General features: G+C 36.5%; 1 protein-coding gene across 9 annotated transcripts in view; it reads left to right on the top strand.

Moving 5' to 3' along the window:
• The first annotated feature begins 11,770 nt into the window (after positions 1-11,770).
• LOC121821279 (complement factor H-like) overlaps positions 11,771-22,250 on the top strand; it is a 64,460-nt gene continuing 53,980 nt past the window's right edge. The window contains exons 1-2 of one of the 9 annotated variants that reach the window (XM_076547563.1): positions 11,774-11,932; positions 18,662-18,893. In XM_076547563.1, the coding sequence (XP_076403678.1) occupies positions 18,734-18,893 (160 nt within the window). In that variant the 5' untranslated portion in view covers positions 11,774-11,932; positions 18,662-18,733. Of the gene's footprint in view, positions 11,933-17,547; positions 17,604-18,661; positions 18,894-22,250 lie in introns of those variants that run through there. The other 8 variants (XM_076547565.1, XM_076547564.1, XM_076547567.1 and 5 more) reach the window with 8 other exon arrangements.

The raw sequence follows: 22,250 nt of genomic DNA, 5'->3' as shown, positions 1-22,250 counted from the left end.
TGCTAGTGCTTAAAGACACAGTCACAGGTTTCAGTGCGTCTCATTAGGTGAAACAAAGCGATTTTGCCTTTACTCTGAAGGAGTTTAGAAGAATCACTGTATGGGGTAGATATTAGAATGAACAGCTGTCCTTTAGAAGTACCTTGACCTTGAAGAATCTTTGTAGAAAAATAGTGATTGTTTTGCTGAAGGGGCCTTATGGCTATCCCATGAGTTTGGTTAAAATACACCTCAGGCACACCTGGGGCTCTGTTATTGTGTATTGCACACAATGCATGATGAAGGACTAGAGTCATAGAGGCATGTGATGGTCTCCTTCAGTAAGACATGTAAACTAAGGTTAGGGACCTTAGCATGAGGAAATACTGTATATAACAATGTATAAATATGGTTTGGTATGCTAAAATGATGCAGTGGATTCCTTTTGAGCCCTGAGATGTGTGGAGACTGGTCCCCCAGACAGCAATAGGATCCATTCCTCAATGGGTGCTGATCTTAACTTTAAAGGCCTAATTACCCTTTTACATTGTGAATTAGCATTTTCAAGAGCCAAGAATTCAGTTATTATTTGTCTAGCTTCTATATTTTGTATCATTCTATTTACAGCTGAAGCCAATGTTGTAAAAAATCAGTGAAGGTTTCTTTTGGGCCCTCTATAACTTTAGTAAATGACTCAGTTCTCTTTCTGATTTCTTCATTTCTGTCCCAAGCATTGAAGCTGCTGCATGGCATAGAGCTAGGGTATGGTCATCAGTTTGTACATCAGCATAATCGCCCTCTCCAAGAAGTTGGTCTTGGGAAATTTCAATACCTCTAGCCCTACTTCATAGTTCAATGGCCTTAGCCTCATCTTTCTACCAGGTACTCCATTGTAATTGAGGACCAGGTTCCAATACTGCTATAACCAAGTCTTTCCAGTCTTGTGGGACAATTCTTTTACTAGTTGATAATGAATTTAACATCTGCTTTACAAATGCATACCATATGAGACTACGTCTTCCTTAAACCTCCTTGGGTCTAACATTTCCACAGGAATGTTACACAGCCTAGGGGATACCTGTCATTTGCCAGTTGTTCCTGTAAGGTGACTCTATAAATTAAGGATGGCTGTTTGAGAACCTTGGGCTGTTCCTCTCTAGTTTTATAATGGAATGGTAAGCTTGGTTCTCCTTTAAATTCCTCTGTCTTTGTCTGTATATCTCTATTATCTATTTTAGTACATTTTTCTAAGGCTGTAACTTATCAGTCAAAACAGCAATATTTTCTCTAGTAACTTTTTCTAATGCCTGTATCTTGGAACTCATATCAACCAACATTTTTAAGGATAAAACAAGAATTATCAAATTGCTAACTGACATTATGTCAACTCCAGCCAAGTTAATTATGCCTTCATTTAATTGTTCTATGTTTAAACTATCCATTGTGTAATCATATAGAGACCTAACTCCCTCCATTGTAATAGTGTTTCCCCCCTTTGTTTTAACATGGGGAAAACCTCTCTCTCTTTTTTAAAGTAATTCTGCCTTTATGCATTCCCAATTGTCTTACCAAATCTGCTGACAGTGATGGTGAAGTGTGAGGCTGTTAGCCGCTGCATAGCACCTCTGAGTGGAGTACACAGGTCTTGCACAGCCTGACTGAGAACAGCTGCCACTGATCCCAAATCAGCAGCCTGAGCAGGGCATCCATGGAAAGCCCACAACCCACTGGGAAAAAGAGCCAAAGAGCCACCCATCTGGAAGGCATACATGTGTGACTGGCAGGAAGTGAAAGCACAGAGCTGCCTGAAGGAAGAGCTGGCCAGTGGGGCAGAGTGAACTCTGGTGGCATTTGGAGCCCAGGTTCCTGTGGAGTTTGGGGCTTATGGAGATTACTGTAGAGATCCTGCAACAGGAAAATCCCAGACTTGCCCAGAGGGCTTGGGAAAGAAAGGGAAAGCCAGCCAGCAGTTCAGTGACTCTGCCAGGTGCAGCTCTCAAGTGCAGCTCTGGCAGGTGCAGTGGCTGCAAAGCCATGAGCAAGAGGCTATTTCATGAAATCCTGCCCCAAAAGTTAGATACCAGATGATGCATAGTTCTAATCAATCTTATGAATAAAAACCAAGAGTCAGCTATCGATATAAAAACCTGAAATATCAGAGAAGCAGGGGAGCACACACCAGTGACTTCTACCACTTCTGTTCTTCTGATCAAAATTCCTCTCTCAGCCCTGCCTTACCGTTTCTTGTTCCTGTCTCTACAGTCCTCCAAACCTCTATGGTTAACTAGTGGTTAGCTCTGCCCTCTGAATCCAAGCAAGATTAATTTGTCAGAACACACAAAAGAAATCGCACAACGGTGTCTATCATGTAAGCATGAAGACTTGAGATTGGATGCCCAGTGTCTGTGGCAAAAGTTGTGTATGGCAGCATAGGTATCTAATCCTGGAACTGGAGAGGCAATACATTTGATTCATAGGGCTTACTGTCTACCCATTCACATCCTCAAAGTTTCAACACAGTCCCTCACCCTTTACATTTTTCTCATAACTAGATTAAAATTTGTAATGTTCGTGTAGAAACACAAATAGCCAAAACAATCATGAATAAAGAGAGCAACTCAGAAGGTATCACAAGACTGATTAAAAATAATATTTCAGACCATGCAGCTGACACAGAAACATATGTCAAGCCCAAGAGAATGAGTGGGATATAAATGAACCTATGAAACTATAACCATCTGTTTATTCTTGAAGGAGATAAAACATCTTTTGGAGGAAAAATGAAATCTATAATAAATGTTGTTGCAACAACTTGATATCCATATAGAATTACCAAACTACCTGTCTTCCTATGGAAACCCCCCCCCAAAAAAAAGAGCAATGAAGGCCTTACTGTGTAAACCTAAACATTCATACTGCTGAGAGGAAATGTAGGGGAATTCTCAAAGAAATATGGGCAGACCATTGCTTTCTGGTAGGACCCAAATAGTTGAGTAAATAATGTTCAAGATCAATACAAAAAAAAATCATATTAAATTAAATGGTTTCTTCACTGCAAAGTGGGAAACAATGAGCAGAGAGAACAGACAGCCTACAGAACAGGAGAAAGTGGTTTTCTACTTGTTCAGATGGCAGGGTAATCTAATATATAGACAATATAAAGGTTTGCAAAAACAAAACAACAAAAGAATCCACTCTAAAATTGGGTAAGAGAATAGAATATTAAAAATGCCAATTCATACATGGGAAAAAAACCCACATCTACTGCCATTATGGAGATGAAAGTTGAAAGTATTTGGAATTCCACGTCACCCCAGTTAGGATGGCAATCGCCAGGGAAATAAACAACAAATGCTGGTGAAAAGCAGTGTTGGAGAACTTATGCTGCCTTTGTGAGAATGAGTTTGAGGTCTTCTTGGGGTTCCCACTTCTGGCCATTTGGCTGAGGTAAGCAAACAAGAACATGAACACAGGTACCTGCAACTGCATGGTAGAGTTCCCATCTAAGTGACAGACAGCCTTAGTTCCCAAACAGCACAGAGTAGAGAAAATGTGGCACATGTATACATCGAGAAGAATTCTCCAGTCTTAAATAAGAATGAATGGGTTTGCATTGTCTGCAGGAAAATGGGTAGAATTGCTGATTACCATCTGAGTTTATTGGGAACTTATAATTGATATTTTTGAGACTTTGTCCAGTTTCCAGAAACAATGAATGGATGTTTTTATAATTAACATTATTGCTGCCCATTTGTTGGAGGAACAAATATTAATTTGCTCACATAACATTCCTAGAAGTCCTATGAAACTAAAATAAATTTGAAATTTATCATTTAAAAAGTAGGAAGCATTATTTAGAAAAGTTATTATTAATTAGACTTTTGAATATGTGCATTAATACAGATATTATTGTGAGAACATAGTCAGTCAGTTTTAAAGGGACTTTTTAACTATAGAAGAGGTGCTGCTGTGTGATCATAAGGATTAAAGACCTCTATTTCATTGAAACTGTTTTCCTCCACGTGAGAAGGAAGGCAAAAACAAGCTTAATCTCTCCTCTCCCTTCCCTAACACTTCAGTCTGAGAGACTAAGAGACTCACACAAGGATGCTATTCTTTTGCTCAATATGTATAAAATGATGAACCTAGAGTGTTACTGTGAAAACATTGAATTAACATTGCTTGTTTGTTTTCTCTTTCCTATGAACTTTGATGTTTACCAAACCAGCCACCAGCACGCACTGAAAAGGAAAGTCATACACATACTGTTAATGACAGGATCCCTACAAGCACCACCACTGCTGGAGAGTGTTGATTTTAGAGGATCGGGGTTGTGTAGCATGTTGTTCTTACCCAGTGTCCTTCTAACCCTAAGGCTTTCTACTGTCAAAGATCAACCTAAGTGGAATCAGATTTAAATATTTAGTTGTCAAATGCATTTATCTGTTGTATATGGATATAAATATTTTAAGTGAAAAATTGGCACTTTTCAATAAGTGATTAAAATAGAATCTATTTGTAAAAATATTTCCTAATAAGATAAAGAAAAATTTGAAAAAAGTGGACATTTTTCTGCTCTCTAAACCTCAAAGTGTGAATAGCATTTAAATATAAAAATTGAAGGCAATTAAAAATTATTAAAAAAAATTCTAAACAATAAATGTAACAAGATAAAGGATCAATTTAATTCAACTTAAAATCAACAAAGCCACAGACCAGAACCAAGCTCCCAACAGACTCCAACTACCTATGAATGTGTGTTAGTTTGATTTCATTTCCATAGATTGCATTTTCTTCTTTTATTAAATTTTTAAATCTTGCTAATTAAATTCTTTGGTTCTTAAAAAATCATTCCCCCATTTTCTTTCCTCCCTTCAACCCCTCCAATATCCATTTTCTTCAACTTTCTTCATGTACACCTTCATTTCTTCTTAAATTGATTGCCTCTTTTTTTATAAGTGTTGTTACATACTGTATATGCAAACCTGCTACGTTCATTTAGTGTAGCTTGAGTGTATATGATTTTGGAGCTTACCACTTTGCTTGGAAAATCATTTAAATGGTTCATCCCCAAGAGAAGCTCTCAGTAGTCTTCAGTTGCCTGGAGTGTTCTGTCTGGTGTGACCCACTTTTTAGATTTCCCCTTTCTTTATCTACTGCTACTATCATTGTTGAGATTTTGTTTAGGTAGTCACATTGTTGAGATATCATCTATGTAGCTTTCTTGTCATTTATAGGATATATCTGACAACAGACTTTCTGATCTTCTGGGGCTTATAATCTTTCATTCTCCTCATCTGTGATGTTCCATGAGCCTTAGGTGTAGAAGTTGTATTAACGATGTATCTATTGGCCTTAGCTCCCACTTATCCATTAATCTCTACATTATTGTAAGTTGTGATTTTCCTGTAATGGTCTCTTTTTAACTGCAAATGGAAGCTTCTTTGATGAGTGAAACATGCTTCTTTGATGGTGAAACATCATATGTCTATATCTTATCTCTGGTTGTAAGGGTAAGTTTTAGAATGAGTTTAGGATTTATGCTGGATGTGTACAGTTATCTTCTAAGAACCATGTCCTCTCTTACTCTAAGTAGTAGTCTACATTTCCAGTTACCTGCATGATTTTCCTTCTATTGGATGAGCCTTTCAGACCAAGTAGGCAGTTGTTTGTTACCATCAATAGATGAGTGTCTGCCACTATTGCACTTTAGAAATACCTTATCATGCTGATCAATGCCTGGCTCACAGGCATTCTAGCTACACAGGACTATTGATTGTTTCTCGCTATTGGCAGATTACACCATCTTTTCTGGGAATTCACTATCACAAATTGGATAAGTTTTAACTTTATAGCAATTGAAATGTGTGGTTTATCCATTTCAATAATACTATGTTTCATCAAATGGAATAGTTTTAATATAACAGTGGAGAATATCACTACTTTTTTAAAATAAACCAGCAAAATACCAACAATTTGTTCTTTTTGTATTTCTTCAATAAATGTAGAAGTAAAAAGGGATTCTGTAACCACTATAGTAACACTGTATATTTAAATACATACATTGTTATAACAATTTTCATAAAGACACTATTTCCAAGGAATGGCAAACGATGTTGTTAACAAGCTCTGGATGATGTAATTTAATCATTGTACATCACACTGTTTCCAGGAAGTTTTCATTTGGTTATTTTAATCTTTGCTAATGTTTGCTTATATAGCTTTCATTATATAATTTTATTTTCCTGCCACAGTTCACTTTGAGTTGTAATTTCAGGACAACAGTCATCTAATGAGAGAAAAATGTGTCCTGCTACACTACAGAAAATGTTTGATTTCAATTTAACATATTGTGTACTCTGTCATTTTGTATAATCTGGATAATGATCTATAATTATCATACTTTTTCCTTTTGAATAAGCGAGCTTGCTAAGTATTTAGCAAGCCAAATAAAGGATTAAAAACCAAGGAGGAGAGAGATAAAACACCTATATTAATCTACTATTCAAATTTCTTATAGACTAAATATAAATAAGTTTAGTCATACATTCATACAGAAATTTAAACATTTCCATAGAAGTATAGAACAATTATATATATTTCATGATTGCTAATGAAGGAACAACAGCTGCTAAGATACATTGGATTATAAAATCTTTTAGACAGTATCTTAAAGTGTGACCCCTGCACACAACGTATACATTTATATTATCTTAAGGTGTAAGCCTTGAAATCTGACCGCACAGTAGGTAATGGTAGGATGAGAAGGGAGTGCTTAGCCATCAACGCACATTATGTCTATCAGTAAAAACCCCTAGCACAGTGTGGATAGCTAGATGTGTCTGTGTTATCTACACATATAAACATAGAAAATACAATTAAACAGTTTAGAAAGCTAAAGATAACATAATAATATACAGAATCTAGACTTCCTGTGTATATTTTTTTATCTTTGTGGCTTTTTTATATTACTTTATTTTTATTTAAAGACTTGACTTTTGTGTAGCTAGAGTTTTCCTGCCTGGCCCATGGTCAGGACAAATCTCTCTCACCCACCAGTCCCACAGCTGCTCAAACCCAACCAAGTAAAGACACAGAGACTTATATTTCTTACAAACTTTATGGCCGTGACAGGCTTCTTGCTAACTGTTATATCTTAAATTAACCCATTTCTATTAATCTATAAGTTGTCACGTGGCTCGTGGCTTACCGGTACCTTATATGTCACTTTTCATGGTGGCCTCAACTTTCTACTTCACGGAATTCTCCTCTCTCCTTGTCCTGCCTATACTTCCTTCCTGGCTACTGGCCAATCTGTATTTTATTTATTATCACAGCAACACATTTAACATACAGAACATCCCACAACACTTTTGTTTTTAAGCTATTTTTAATCTATGACTATATATATATATATATATATATATATATATATATATATATATATACATACACACACACACACACACACACACACACACACACAAGCACTGCCATCTCACCTACATGGACACCACATACTCACGTAAAAAAATTATATTATCTATGATAGTGTAGTCTCGATTCTTTTGAAGTTTATTTGTGTTGCTGATTTGTTTTGTTATTCTTCCAAACTATTATAAAATGTAATTTAATCCTATAAAATTCTCCTTATATTATGGATTAATCACTTTTTGTTCCTAAGGAGTGCCCTTCTTTCCTCTTATGAAAATGGTCTTTCTTCATGTTCAGGAAAAACACAACTGCAAGATGATATTGTACACATTGTTTCAAGGAAGGCTCCCAAATGTAATCCTACAGGTAATAAATTACTGTCCTCTAATATCATGCTATATTCTGAGTTGTTTAAAACCAATTTACTGTCAAGAGTTAAAAATAGTAATACATACTTGCTTTTACTGTTAACAATTTTTTTTTTTTGGTTCCAGTTGAATCTAAATAGAGGGGGCAAATCTGGTATACATGTCTATGTAATTACCTGGAGTTAATATGTAAATATGTTAAACATATTACATCAGTACACGCTGAAGACAGACTACTTCTGTTAAAGTCATAGCCATTTACTGGATGAAAAACCATGAAAAAAGGGAATATAAAAAATTTTTAAAGAGAAAATTTAAAGTTTAAAATGAGTTAAACATGTGATCTTTAACTTATAGATTTTTCAAGTCCTAAAGCAGGGTTGTAAAATTGTAACAAATTTTTCTCCTTTAAATTAATCCCTATATGTGTACAGGTTTTCCAGCATTTCTAACACATTTGTAAATCACATACTTTAGAAAATGAATGTGAGTGTCTTAACAGGACACTGATCATACATATCATTTTCGATTTAAGGTTTAGGTGGACCTGAAAACCATGTCTCACAATAATCTGATTCTCATCCTTAAGGTGGTGTCTTACTTGTAACCCAGGCTGACCTGAGCTCAATTACATAGCCATGCTTGGCCTTGAACTCAAAGATCTTTCTTTCCAAGCCTTCAGAATGCTGGGATCAGAGACACAAGTCCCCATTCCCAGTTGCAAATACTCTTCAAGAAACTCTGCACAAGTATAAAATCTTCAAGCAGCATGATGAGCTGCACAAAATAACAATATACCTTGGGTTTTATTTTCCAAGTAGATCAAAGTTACAACCAGTGAAAATAACTAACAACAAATTATAGCCATATTCTGGAATTGGTGCCTGCATGTAATTGTAAGTGGCAGTCTCTAAATTTCCTATCTGAAGGTATTTTGGGTAGTTTGAGAGGATGTGTTATTTGTCCTTTGAAAATTTAGCAGAATTGTACACTGATTCAATTGATCCTAGAAATATCCTTTAGTCTTACTTCTTCATTCATACTTCATTGGACCCTGTGGTTCTGTGTTCAGAATTGATTATTTGTTCTAGATTTTCCAATGTATTACCACATAATGCTTCATAGTTGTCTTCCTTGGAGCAAAGCTGTGGTGGAGATTTCAGGAACTTAGCTACATGACCTAAGAGACAGCCCTTCCCATTGCTTGGTTATCAGCATTTATAATAAGGTTATTGGCACCTTCATCAATGGAGCCTGCTGAGACTGTCCCAGTCATCTGCTCTGCTAGAGAAACAGTGTGAAAGAGATAGTGTTGAATTCCACTGTCTCTGGGACTGATCTAAGTGAAATATTCTCTACATGGGACAAATATTCCCAGAACAGTAAATCAAAAGAAAGGGGTATTCACATCACCACCACCCACCCACACTTACCCAGTCATCCCCTCCCTCCCCTAAAAAAAAAACAGGAATCAGTAACACTGCTTACTAACACAATATTAACAGTCTCAACAGTCTCAAATCTTCTATCAATACATGCAGACCAACCTTTGGGTGTAGAAAAGTGATCCAGAGTTTCTTCCCCAGCCCTGTAGAGCACTTGCAGGGACCTGTCCTCCCTTTCTGACTCCACTCCCTGGGGCATCCACTGAACCTCATGGCAGAACCAGCTTTATTCCTTTAGTGGACGCTTTCATGTCATCCCCCTCAGTCCATCACCATTCCTACATGTCAATGCCCAATACTCAGAAACATGTTCTCCCACAGACACCCAGTGTTCACACTTGTTAATAGTCTACGAGGCAACCCACAGCACAATATGTTCCTAAGATCTAGAGAGGACTCCATTAACACAGGCATTGAGATCTACTGAAGCTAAAAAGCTTTTGTATACCACATTTTATGTAACAAAGGACACAATCATCCCAGAAATGTTGCAGCCTAAGGGGGAAAGGGGAGGTGCAGGGAGAACTGGGAGGAGCAGAAGGGGAGGAGGCTGCTGTTGGGATATATTGTAGGAGAGAAAAATAAATAAAAGAAAAACAGTGGCTAAAAAAATTATCAAACAAGGATCTTGAGTGCTAGCAGTTAGGGAAATGTAAATCAAAAGGACTTGGAAATTTCATCTCACTCCATCAGAACAGGGAAGATTAACAACCACAGTAACAACAACAACAATTGGAAATCAAATACTGGAGGGCTGTGAGAAAAGGGCAACCTCCTTCACTTTTACCAATTTGGCAAACTGGTTCAGCCACAATGAAAATCAATGTGGAGAATTCCCAATATGTTTAAAACAAATCTACTTCATGATGTAGCAGAATAATGCTTGGCATATGCCAAAATCACTTGACATTCTAACTCACATATTTTTGCTCAGCCATGTTTATTGCTACTCTATTTGCAATAGTCAGTGAATGGAATCAACCTAAATGTCCTTCAACTGAGGAATGGCTCATGAAAATGCCTGATACATATACCATGTAATATCATTTAGTTGTAAATAAAAGTGAAATCATAAAACTTTCTGAAGTGTGATCCTAAAAATTAGTCTTAACAATAAATACCCTGAGTCAGATATTAGGTTGAGAAGCAGAGCAGCCAGCCACCTCAAGACTTCTTGCCTCTATGAAATCTCAGACTGAATGGGGCCTTGTGTATCCATGAATCCTCAGACAGAATGGGCAAGATACTGCCTCTATTAAATCCTCAGGCCGAATGGGCACCAAGATCCTGTCTCCACCCACCTTATATTCCTGTTTCCATCCCCCACCCAATGCTGAGATGAAGGTGGGTACCATCACCACCCAGCTCTGTTTCTGCTTTAGACTGATTCAATCTCCTGTAGGCCAGTGTAGCCTTGAACTCCTGATATTCCTGCTTCCTGCCCTCAAGTGCTGGGATTTAAGGTATGTGCCACAATTGCCTGGCCTCTGTGGTTAACTAGTGGCCTGCTGTGCTCTCTGATCTCTAGGCAAGGTTTATTTGTCAAAACACAAACAAAATATTATAGAACAACTTTCAGGTAAATTGTGAACTAGAAAAAAAAAATCATTTTGAGTGAGGTAACCTAGAAAGACAAACTTCATGTGTTCTCTCATGGTTGACTCCTACCTCTAAATCTCTATAGGTGAGACCACATACTAGAACAACTACAGGAACCAGAAAAGTAAATACAGACCATAGCCAGAGTAGCAACATAGGTGAGCAATGGAAAGGTGAGTAGCAGGCTACAAATGTTTTGACAAGTAAATTGGGGCAAAGGGAGGGGTCTTAATTGAGGAAAAGCAGGAGATAAATACAAGAGGGAAATTGGAAAAACAGTAAGGATGCATGGGAAAGTCATAAGAAATCATCCTAATGCCCCACCACCCCAAACAAACTGTAATTCATGTAAGTCTTCTATGTATGAATGTAAATATATATTGCAAACAGAATTTTTCTTCTAGAATGAGAATGTTCCCCCCAAAAACTAAAATCTAAAAAACACACCAATAATAGGCAAATGATACACACTCTTCTCAATTTTTTTATCAGGCTTATCTTTCTGGATTCAAAATATTATAGACTATTGCTATTGTCCACAAGAGGTGGAAGATCAGTCCGTATTGCTGAAGATGCAATGTACTTCATCATAGGACCCAAAGGTCCCTGAGCGGGAACTGTCCTGAAAGCCTCCTCCCCGAGGACTAGCATTCGTGGTACCAGAAGTCAACATGCAAGTTTCAAAGAAGAGAATCAACCAATGGTCCTACCCAGCCAGCTCTGATGCCTATAAGAGGCTAAAAAATAATTTTAATCTTTCATATTCTTTTCTGAATACCCAATTTGATTGACTAAGAGACTGATGAAAAAATGGAATGGTATTTTATTGTTTAATAAATGTAAAATGATTAACTTAGAGTATTAATGTGAAAACACAAATTGAACATTGTTTATTTTGTCCCTCCTTCTGTGACCTTTGATATTTACCAAACTAGCTGCCGGTAATACACTGAAATTCAAAGTCACAAACAGTATTGTGAATGACAAGATTCCCAGAAACATCATCATTGCTGGAGAGCTTTGGGTTTTAGAAGATGGGGTGGTCTATCCTGTTGCTCTTAGCCAATGCTCTAACCCTATGTCTTTCTGTTGCTAAAGGTGAAGAAGGTAAGTGGAAAGCAATTTGATTCCTGTAGTCCCTAGTCAAATGCATTAATCTGCTGTATGTACATGAGAATAATTTGAATTCATTTAAATTCTTAATAAAACATTACATATAGAAATAAACTATAAAATGTTTTCAGTGAAGATTGAAAACATTTTGAATGGTAAAATAGAACCTATTTATGGAAACAGTTTCTGATAATTAATAAGAAAAAACTGAATGAAAAAAATTTTCTCTATTCTCTAAACCACAAAGTGTGAAGAGCCTCGAAATATAATTTATAGAGAAAAAAAGAATTCATTTTTTAAATGGGTAATTTATAATGCAATAAGATGAATTTTAAAAATGAAATTCAATTTCTTAATTTAAACAAAGCCACTGACCAGGACAAAGTTCCCTCAGGTTCTGAACATCTCTGGGTCTCTATGAGGTTGATCTCATCTTCACAGATTGGATATTTTAACTTAATAGCCATTAAAATGCATAACTAATTCCATGTCTATTAAATTATCATTCATCAAATAGAAATGTCTTTAATAAGACGATGAAGAACGTTGTTATTTTTGTTGTAAACCATCAAAATGCTAACCCTTTGCTCTTTTCTGATCTCTCCAATGTTTGTGCAGAGAGTAGGAGATCCCAACACCTCTATATTGACATTGAGTCTAAAGGGGATTTTACTGCTGTCCCTCAGTGTCTCATAAAGCCACCACATGAAGCCACTGCACCCACGGAATCACAAATAATGATTTAAACAGGGTGCAGGATTCTGGAATTTACTCATTGTGGTTGACCTGTTTGTTTTCAGGGAGTCTTTATTTCTCCATTTATTGTTTGCTAATGTTTATGTATAATCAGGGGTGATTCATGTAACTCTCCAGTCCTCACCTTACATTTATTGTAAAATCCAGCCTTTCAAAGTTTTATAACATTGTTTCAGATATTTAAATTCATTTTATTGTGTGACCACATTTCACTTTGAGTTGTAATTGTGGGAAAGCAGTTACATAAAGAGAAAAATCCATCCTGCCAAACAGAAAAAAAAGTTTCCTTTCCTTTTTGTGTACTTTCGTAATTTTTGAGATTATTAAATAATTACATCTCTCCTGTCTCTTCTTCCTTCCAAACCATCCCGTATTCCCTCCTTGTTCTCTCAGTCTTAGCCTTTTTTCCCCACTAATTGTTACTGTATGCATGTATGTATATTTATAGACATACATGTAATTATCCTTGTATATACAAATGTATATATGTATATATATTTACACACACACACACACACACACACACACACACATTCATCCTCAAATATACCCTAGTCAGTTCATTAAATTTGATCGTAAATACTGTGTGTCTGGTATTCAGTACAGACTGAAGAATGACCTACAATAGTCACACTTTTCCTTTTGAATGAGTGACTTTACAAAGTATACAGCAAGAAAAGTCAAAGAATAAATAGTAAGTAAGAGATAGACAAATAGATAACAGAGAGACTCACAGACAGGGAATCATTATTGCAGTCCCTCAAGATGTCCAGTGTTAATCCTCTAAAGAAAATAATTTATGGAACAAAGTGTATCTGGACTTCCCCTCTGAGATCCCCTTGGATTATGCTCATATGTAGCAGAACAAATAGCAACAGATGGTGATCACATGATCAAAGGAGGTGCAGACAACTTCCAGCAGAAACGGACTGGAAAAGTTGACACAGTAAGCTGGAGTTTCCAATTGCCCCAGGCCAGCCCCAGATAAACTTGCTTTGGCCACTCTTTCAGTTGTTTTCTCTGCTCTTTCTGGGAAATCAGATGGGAAAGTCCAGCTGGCTGCCTTAGACATGCTTCTTCAGTTTCTGCAAGCAAATATGATGATGTTACCTGTCCGTTATTTTTGTTTTTTACCTGGAAGCCTCATGCAGTGGGACACTGCTTTGCCCTTTGGAATTCCAGCTGGCTGCAATAAAAGAGCTTGCCTCATCTATTTCTTCAGGTTATTCCCTGCAGCCAATTTGATGATGTTTTGTTGTCAGTCTTCTCATCTGTCTGTCTGTCTGCCTATCTTCTGTCTGTCTGCTTTTCTGTCAGTATATCATCTATCTATCTTGCAACTGATTCTTTTTTCTCTTTATGGAAAATCAGTAATATATCCTGATTACAAATTTCCTCTGCCTCTACTTCTTCCAGTGCCTCCCCGCCTCTTCTCTCCTCCAAATCTACAACTTTTCATCTCTTATTAGAAATAGAGCAGTATTCTAGGAGATAACAACAAAATATAATAAAATACACAAAAAATCATCAGATTGAATATGGACAAGACAAAGCAAGAGAAGAATAAGAGCCCAAGTCAAGGCACAAGAATCGGAGAACCACTTGTTCACATACTTAGGAGTCTCCAAAACACCAAACTGAAAACTATAAAATACACACAAAGGACCTGGTACAGACCCGTGCAGGGCCTGTGTTTGATGCTTCAGTCTCTGTGAGTTCATAGGAGATTTACTCAGGTGATTTAGAGATCCTTGTTCTTCTGGTGTCCTCCATCACCTCTGGCTCTTACACTCTTTCTGCCTCCTCTTCTGTGAGGTATCCTGAGTTTAACAAGAATATATTTGGTGGAGATATCCCATTTAGAGGTGAGTGTTCCAAGGTCTCTCCCTCTATCCATCCCCCCCTCCCATCTCTGTGTATAAAATGTCTGGCTGTATATATCTTTAATTGCTTACATCTGCTACAGGAGGAGGCTTCTCTGATGATTTCTGAATAAGACACTAATCTACAAATACAGCATAATATCATTAGGCATAAATTGATCCCCCAAGCAGTATTGTATATGTGTTCCATGTGCTTTAAGTCAAATCAGACATTGTTTGGTTACTCTTAAAAGTGGCATGTCACTATTGCCCAGGCATATTTTATAGGCAGTACAGCATTGTAAATCAAAGGTTTTGTGGCTGGGTTAGTTTATATGTTTCTTTTTTGATGGCCCGCAGAGTAACTTCCTCTACCAAAGTCTCTAGAACATAGGGATGAATGTTTTAAGTAGCCACCAGCTGCTTGTCATCTCCATGTTCAATGACTTATGTGAGTGTCGCCTTCACCAGTGGGGCCTGGCCATCAATTAATGGACAGGAACCTATTGCCTTGGCACCAGCTTGCGTTGTTAGGGACTTTCTAGGGATCCCATTTGTCCAGTAACACAATTGGATATAAACCAATTCCATGACTAGAAGCTTCATTGCTGGCAAGAGATAAGACTCCATCTCCAGCATTATTTGGAGACTTCAATAGAATTGCTTCATATATTTTAGGAAGATTGAACTACATGAAATATCTGTGCCATCCCTCAAAAGCCCCTCAAATCCTGTTGTCTATCCCTGCATTTCCTCCCACTCCCCACCTGATACTCCAGTTCCAGTTGACCCTGCCCCCAAGTCCCCCAGTAAAATCTATTCTATTTTCCCTCCCATGGAGATTCATGTGTCTCCCCAAATCCTTTCCTCTATGCCTAATCTCTGTGGATCTGTGGATTATAACTTGATTATCATTAACTTTGTGACTATGATCCACATATAAGTGAATATATACCATATTAATCTTTCTGGTCTGTGAAAAATAGGTGTTGGAATTTCGATGGAGATTTCCTTCAAACTGTAAATTGAGTTTGGTAGGATGTTAAACCAACTGATCCATGAGCATGGGAGATCTTCCCATGTTTTGATATCTTTTTCAATTTTTTTAATCAAAGACTTGAAGTTTTATCCTACAAGTCTTTTCTTTTTTGCTTAGTTATCCCAGGATATTTTGTATTATTTGAAGCTATTGTAATTGGTATTTTTTGATAATTTCTCTCTGTGTCCATTTATCATTTGTATAAAGTGAAAACTCTAACTTTTTTTTAGTTAATTTGGTGTCCAGCTTCTTTACTGGAAGTGTTTAACAGCTGTAAGAGTTCCCCACTGGAAGTTTTTGGTAACTTATGCAAACTATGAAACCACCTGCAAAGGAAGTTACTTTCACTTCTTCCTTTCCAATTTGAATCCCCTTCATCTGGTTGTTTTATTGCTCTGTCTAATACTTGAAGTACTATATTGAATAGGTATAGGGAGAGTACATTGCCTTGGCTTGTTCCTAATTTCAGTAGAATTACTGATCCATTTAAATTGATGCTGGCTAGAGGTGTGCTGTAAATTGCCTTTATAATGTTGAATTATTTCCCTTTTATTCCTTATCTCTCCAGGAGAGATTTGGTGTTGAAGAGATGTTGGAATCTTGTCAAAGACCTCTTTTCCATTTAAAGAGATGGTCATGTGGTTTCTTTCAGTTTGTTTCTATAGCAGATTATAGTTATTGATTAACATATGTTGAACCATCTCTGTCTCTCTGCGAAAAAGTCTACTTGATCATGGTGGATGATTTTTTTAATGTGTCCTTGGATTCAGTTTGGTAGTATTTTATTGAAAATTTTTGCACCTACCTTAATAAGAGAAATTGGTCTGTAATTCTCTTTCTTTGTTGAGTTTCTGTATGGTTTGCATATCAGGGTAACTGTGGCCTCATCAGATGAATTTGGTAATGTTCCTTATGCCTCTATTTTGTAGAATAATTTGAGGAGTATAGGTATTAACTCTTCTTTGAAAGTCTGGTGGAATTATGTGCTTAAACTGTCTGACTCTGGGCTTTTATTTATTTATTTATTTATTTATTTATTTATTTATTTATTTATTAGTTTGGAGATTTTAATGAATGCTTCTATTTCCTTTCATGTTATACATCTATTTATAATTTTTAGCTGATCTTGATTTAACTTTAGTATCAAAATCTTTTAGATTTTCTAATTTGTTGGAGTATAGATTTTTAAAGTTTGTCCTTATGCTTATCTAGATCCTTTGTGTTTATCACACTGTCCCCCTTTATAATTCTGACTTTGTTAATTCTATATTCTCTCGCTACTTTTTAATTAATTTGGTATAGGCTTTGTCTATCTTTTGGTTTTCTCAAAGAATCAGTTCTTTGTTTCATTGATGCTTTGTATTGTTCTCTTTGTTTCTATTTCATTGATTTCACTCTTGACTAGATAGGTCAAGAAATAATATTTTATTGTGATTGTTTTCTTTTTGATCTAGAGTTTTCAGTTGTATTATTAAGTGGCAAGTATGATATTTTCCTGAGTTTTTTTTTTGTATGTTTGTTTGTTTTTTATTGTAGCTACTAAGTATTATGAACTTTCATTATATCCCATAAGTTTGGGAATGCTGTGTATCCATTTCCTTTGTATTCTAGAAAGTAATTAAATTCATTCTCAATTTCTGTCCTGACCCATTTTTTATTCAGTGGGCAGTTATTCAGTTTCAATGTGTTTATAAGTTTTCTGTTGTTTCTATTGTTGAAATCCAGCTTTAACCCATGGTAGTTTTGATAGGATGTAGGGGTTGATTTCAATTTTCATGTATCTGTTGAGACTTGGTTTGTGTCAACATATGTGGTCAATTTTAGAGAATGTTCCTTGAGTTGCATAGAAAAATGTATGTTAATTTAAGTTTAGTTGAAATGTTTTTAGGTATCTATTAGATCCATTTGGTTTATAACATCTATTAGCTCTAGCATTTTTCTGTTTAGGTTTTGTCTGGATGACCTGTCTATTGCTGAGAATGGAATTCTGAAGTCTCCTGCTATCAGTGTGTGTATTACATGATTTAAGCTGTAGCATTATTTTCTTTTATAAACTGTAGTGCCCTTTTGCTTGCAGTATAAACATTAAGAATTGAAGTGACATTTTGATTGGTATTTCCTTTGATTGGTTTGGAGTATCCTTACATATCTCTTATGATTAGTTTTGGTTGGAAGTCTATTTTTTTAGATATTAAACTGGCTACAAAAGCTAGCTTCTGAGGTCCATGTGCTTAGAATATCTTTTCCTACCCTGACCCTGGGGTAATGTCTATCATTGATGTTGAGGTATGTTTCTTGGTTGCAGCAGAAGTATGGATCCTGTTTTCTCATCCATTTAGTTAGTATGAGTCATTTATTGGGCAAGGGAGACCAAGGATGTTGAGAGATAACAATGACCAATGGTTTTGATTTTCTCTTATGTGTTTTTGTTGTTCTTCTTGTTGGTACTGGCTCTCGCTCTCTCTCTCTCTCTCTCTCTCTCTCTCTCTCTCTCTCTCTCTCTCTCTCTCTCTCTCTCTGTGTGTGTGTGTGTGTGTGTGTGCTTTCCTTCTTCTAATTTTGCTGGGCTGAGATTACTTATTCCCTGTCATCTTGCTTGATGCAGTGGAAACTAGGAGAATTGAACTGATAAGTGAGGCAGAATAAAATAACATGCAATAGCCAACTTTATTCAGAATCCAGACAACTTTGACTTTTTTCCATAGAGGCATATAAAGGATAATTTACACATTTAATTGAAAAACAGCAGTAAACAGTAATATGTAATGCACTGAGAATTCTTGTCATAGGAATCTATTCCTGGACTGTGTCCAGAAAATTTCCTGGTTTCATGGTTGCAAATCACCTCTTTAGGATGTAGTTTTCCTTATTAAACCTTCTGTTGGACGGTATTTTTTAGATAGATAGATAGATAGATAGATAGATAGATAGATAGATAGATAGATAGATAGATATTAGTTAAATTTGCTTTATCATGGAGTGTCTTGTGTTTTCCCTCCATGGTGATTGAAAGCATTGCTGGGGATAGGATTCTGGATGGCATCTGTTGTGTCTTCGATTCTGCAGCACATCTGTCCTAGCCCTTTGGCTTTTAGAGTCTCCACTGAGTTGAGTTAATCCATTCAAATCTGACATCATATGTTGCTGTGGATATCGTTCTATATAAATAAAACACTAATGGCCAGTGACCAGGCAGGACGTATAGGCGGGACAAAGAGAGAGGAGAATTGGAGAAACAGGAAGAAGGAGGGAGAGACACTGCAGCCACCACCAGGACAAGCAGCATGTGAAGACTCTGGTAAGCCACCAGCCACGTGGCAAGGTATAGATTTATAGAAATGGGTTAATTTAAGATATAAGAACAGTTATCAAGAAGCCTGCCACAGCCATACAGTTTATAAGTGATATAAGCGTCTGAGTGATTATTTTATACGTGGATTGTGGGACTGCGGGGCTTGGGGAACCTGGAGAGAAGCCCTCTGGCAACAAAATGTTATGTGTTCTTTCTCCCTTGTAGATTTTAATATTCTCTCTTGTTCCATATGTCTAGGGTTTGGATTATTATGTGCAAAGTGGACTTTCTTTTACTGGTCTAACCTTGTTTGTTTTCTGTATGCTTCTTGTGCTTTTAGATTCATCTGCTTCTTTAAGTCTGGAAATTTTTCTTCTATGATTTTTTGTTGAAAATATTTTCTGTGCCTTTGACCTGTGCCTTCTCCTTCCTTTATTCCTGTTATTCTTAGATTTTGTCTTTTCATAGTATCCTAGCTTCCCTCAATGTTTTGTGTCAGGAATTTTTTATATTTCACATGTTCTTTGACTGATGTATCAATTTCTTTCAGTCTGTCCTAAGAGCCTGAGATTCTCCCTTCCATCTTTTGGATTCTGTTGGTGAAACTTGCCTCTGTAGTTCCTCTTCAAATTCCAAAAGTATTCTCAGTTATTGAACTTTTTAATACAAAAGTTACACACTTTTACTGAATTATGATAACTTTTTATAGGATAGAAAACAAAAATGAATGATCTATGGAAAAATAATTTTCAAAAGTTTGACATATGAGGAAAGAAATGTACAATTAAAGACATTTTGATAATTTAGTAATTATAATAAAATATGAAGCTATGGGGTTGTACCATTGAATGGTACTGTTAGATAGTTGTCAAAATGTATACTTAAATGAAATGTGTTATATTAATATAATGAATAATGTAAGGAAATGCAGCTAGCCACAAAAATATGACTGACAGCCACATATATAAACTTTAGGGTTAAAAACATATCACAGGAGGACTGAGTAGATGGCTCAGCAGGTGAATAGATTTCCTGTGTAAGCATGAGGACCTACATTTGAAACCCCAGCACTCAAAAAAAAAAAAAAAAAAAAAACTGAACATGGCTGCAGATTCTCATAATCTCATCACCAGATGCAGACAAGGAAACACCCAGACACTCACTGGGCAGCCAGCTCTACTGAAAGGACAATCTTCTGGTTCAGTAAGAGACACTGTCTCAAGGCAATAACAAGAGTGACAGAGGAAAACATCTGATTTTCCTCATTGTCCTTTCATGCGCACAGGAAAATCCAAAACACTCATTTGCACATAGCATGCACACATGCATGCACATGCACTTGTGCACACACACAATATCACATGACTAACTGACTAAATGTGTCTTAAATGTGATATTTGGGTAGTTGAATAGAGCAAAGTAGAAGGATGACAAGAGGCTTAAAGAGTGTAGCCAGTATGTTTTTATCTGCATAGTGGTAACTTATCAAGTGAAATATTTATTATTTTTACAGTCCTTTAATGCATTTTTATGTCAATAAAACCATCACAGCCTTCCCTTGGAAAGAACCACCCACCAATATTTTCACATTCATCCATAATTTAGGCTTTCTAAACCGAGTATTAACACTGATTATCTTGGCTAAAGTATTCTTAAGTAGAGAACATCCCTGTTGGTCACCTACTGCTCACTGAAACTAAATATCTGAGTCCATCAACTTAAAAGGAGAAAATATTGGTTTTCACATATATTTCATAGGTTTATGTCCATGTGTGTCCTTTTCAGTTTGCAAAAGCCATGCATCAAGAGTCCATGTCCATAAATACTTCACTTCAGGCATTCAGTGGCCAGTATCCCTTACATGCCTAGGTCCCTAGTGATCAATCCTCTCTTCATTTCTTTTATCAAATGTTTTACTGTTTGGGAGAAAATACAATACAAATTCAAAACTATAAGAATACAAAGGATGAAGATCAAGTACCTTCATTAAGACATATTCTTCAAATTGAACATTTGTGCCATACTGAATCTCTATTAGGATGAAATTTAGCAGTAATAACAAGAAATTCCTGAGGTGGATCAAAAGAATGAGTTGCCCTAGTATTTCTTTAGGAAAGTTGTAAAATTAGCAAATATATTAATCAATATTGTAAGTAGCCTGAATCAACATTGTTGTTGCGGTAACGCCTGTGTTACCAATACCAGTTCACCATGTCCGAGTGAGGGGCTGCGGTTTAGAAAATAAGAGACAAGAGACAGCAAGTCATTCGCCCTGGCTGAATACCTAATGCCAAATGCCGTTTATTGAAAGAGGGAAGAAACCTTAAATACAGACTTACAGCACAATGGAGGATCCTTGGAGGGCAAAAGTTTGCTACCCAATGTTCTACATTCTTGCATCTAAGTTGTTTACACCAAATGCAGGATACAGGAACAAAGAACCTCTGGTGATCTCTCTAGTGATCTTTAGGTGAGAAGGGAAATCGGCAGGGAATCTGAATAGGGAGAACTTCTGGTCAAGGTCGGCAAGCAAGGTGGCAGCCACTCACAGTCGGGGGCCGGGGCCCACACATTGTCATGGACCAACCATCACTGCTGATGGGGCCACAACCTGCATCTGGAAAAATGTAAAATTCAAATGGGGCTGCTTTAAGTACTGAAAACCTCTGCTGGTCATTCACTTCATAGAATATTAGTTATGTTTCAGGAATCACATATAAAAAAAGACAAAGAGGCCGGGCGGTGGTGGCGCACGCCTTTAATCCCAGCACTCGGGAGGCAGAGCCAGGCGGATCTCTGTGAGTTCGAGGCCAGCCTGGGCTACCAAGTGAGTTCCAGGAAAGGCGCAAAGCTACACAGAGAAACCCTGTCTCGAAAACACCAAAAAAAAAAAAAAAAAGACAAAGAGATTAATCTGTGCCCACATAAGAATGAAGATTAGCTAAGAGTCTGAGGACTGTGGTAATGATATTCCTACTTTTGCCTCTATTTGGTACCCTTTAAAAAGAAATCTCAGTGAGCTAATTCAATTTATTAATGTTCTATGAAATGAATAATTCTTAAATTTGTCAAAGAAGAACACAGGATGAAAAATATTTAAATTTATTTTTAACCATCTAGCAAATTTAGAGAATATTCTTGAAAACTTTCTCTTTTAAAACAACAAAAAAAGAATGAGAAATAAGAGGAAATTTGTGTGCTTTTCTTAGTATTCATTGGAATTCTTTTTACATATTAGATGAGGTTCTCTGAGGTAGAATAATCCTTCTAGGAAAAATTAATACTATTCTGATAATAATTCACTAATTATTTATAAATAAGAACATGAAAAAAGAAAATTTTAATGAAACGTCATAGAAACAT

This window comes from Peromyscus maniculatus, chromosome 11, assembly GCF_049852395.1.
Source record: "Peromyscus maniculatus bairdii isolate BWxNUB_F1_BW_parent chromosome 11, HU_Pman_BW_mat_3.1, whole genome shotgun sequence".
Taxonomy (NCBI): domain Eukaryota; kingdom Metazoa; phylum Chordata; class Mammalia; order Rodentia; family Cricetidae; genus Peromyscus; species Peromyscus maniculatus.
Note: the sequence above shows the minus strand (reverse complement) of the source record. Positions and strands in the feature narration are given on the sequence as shown.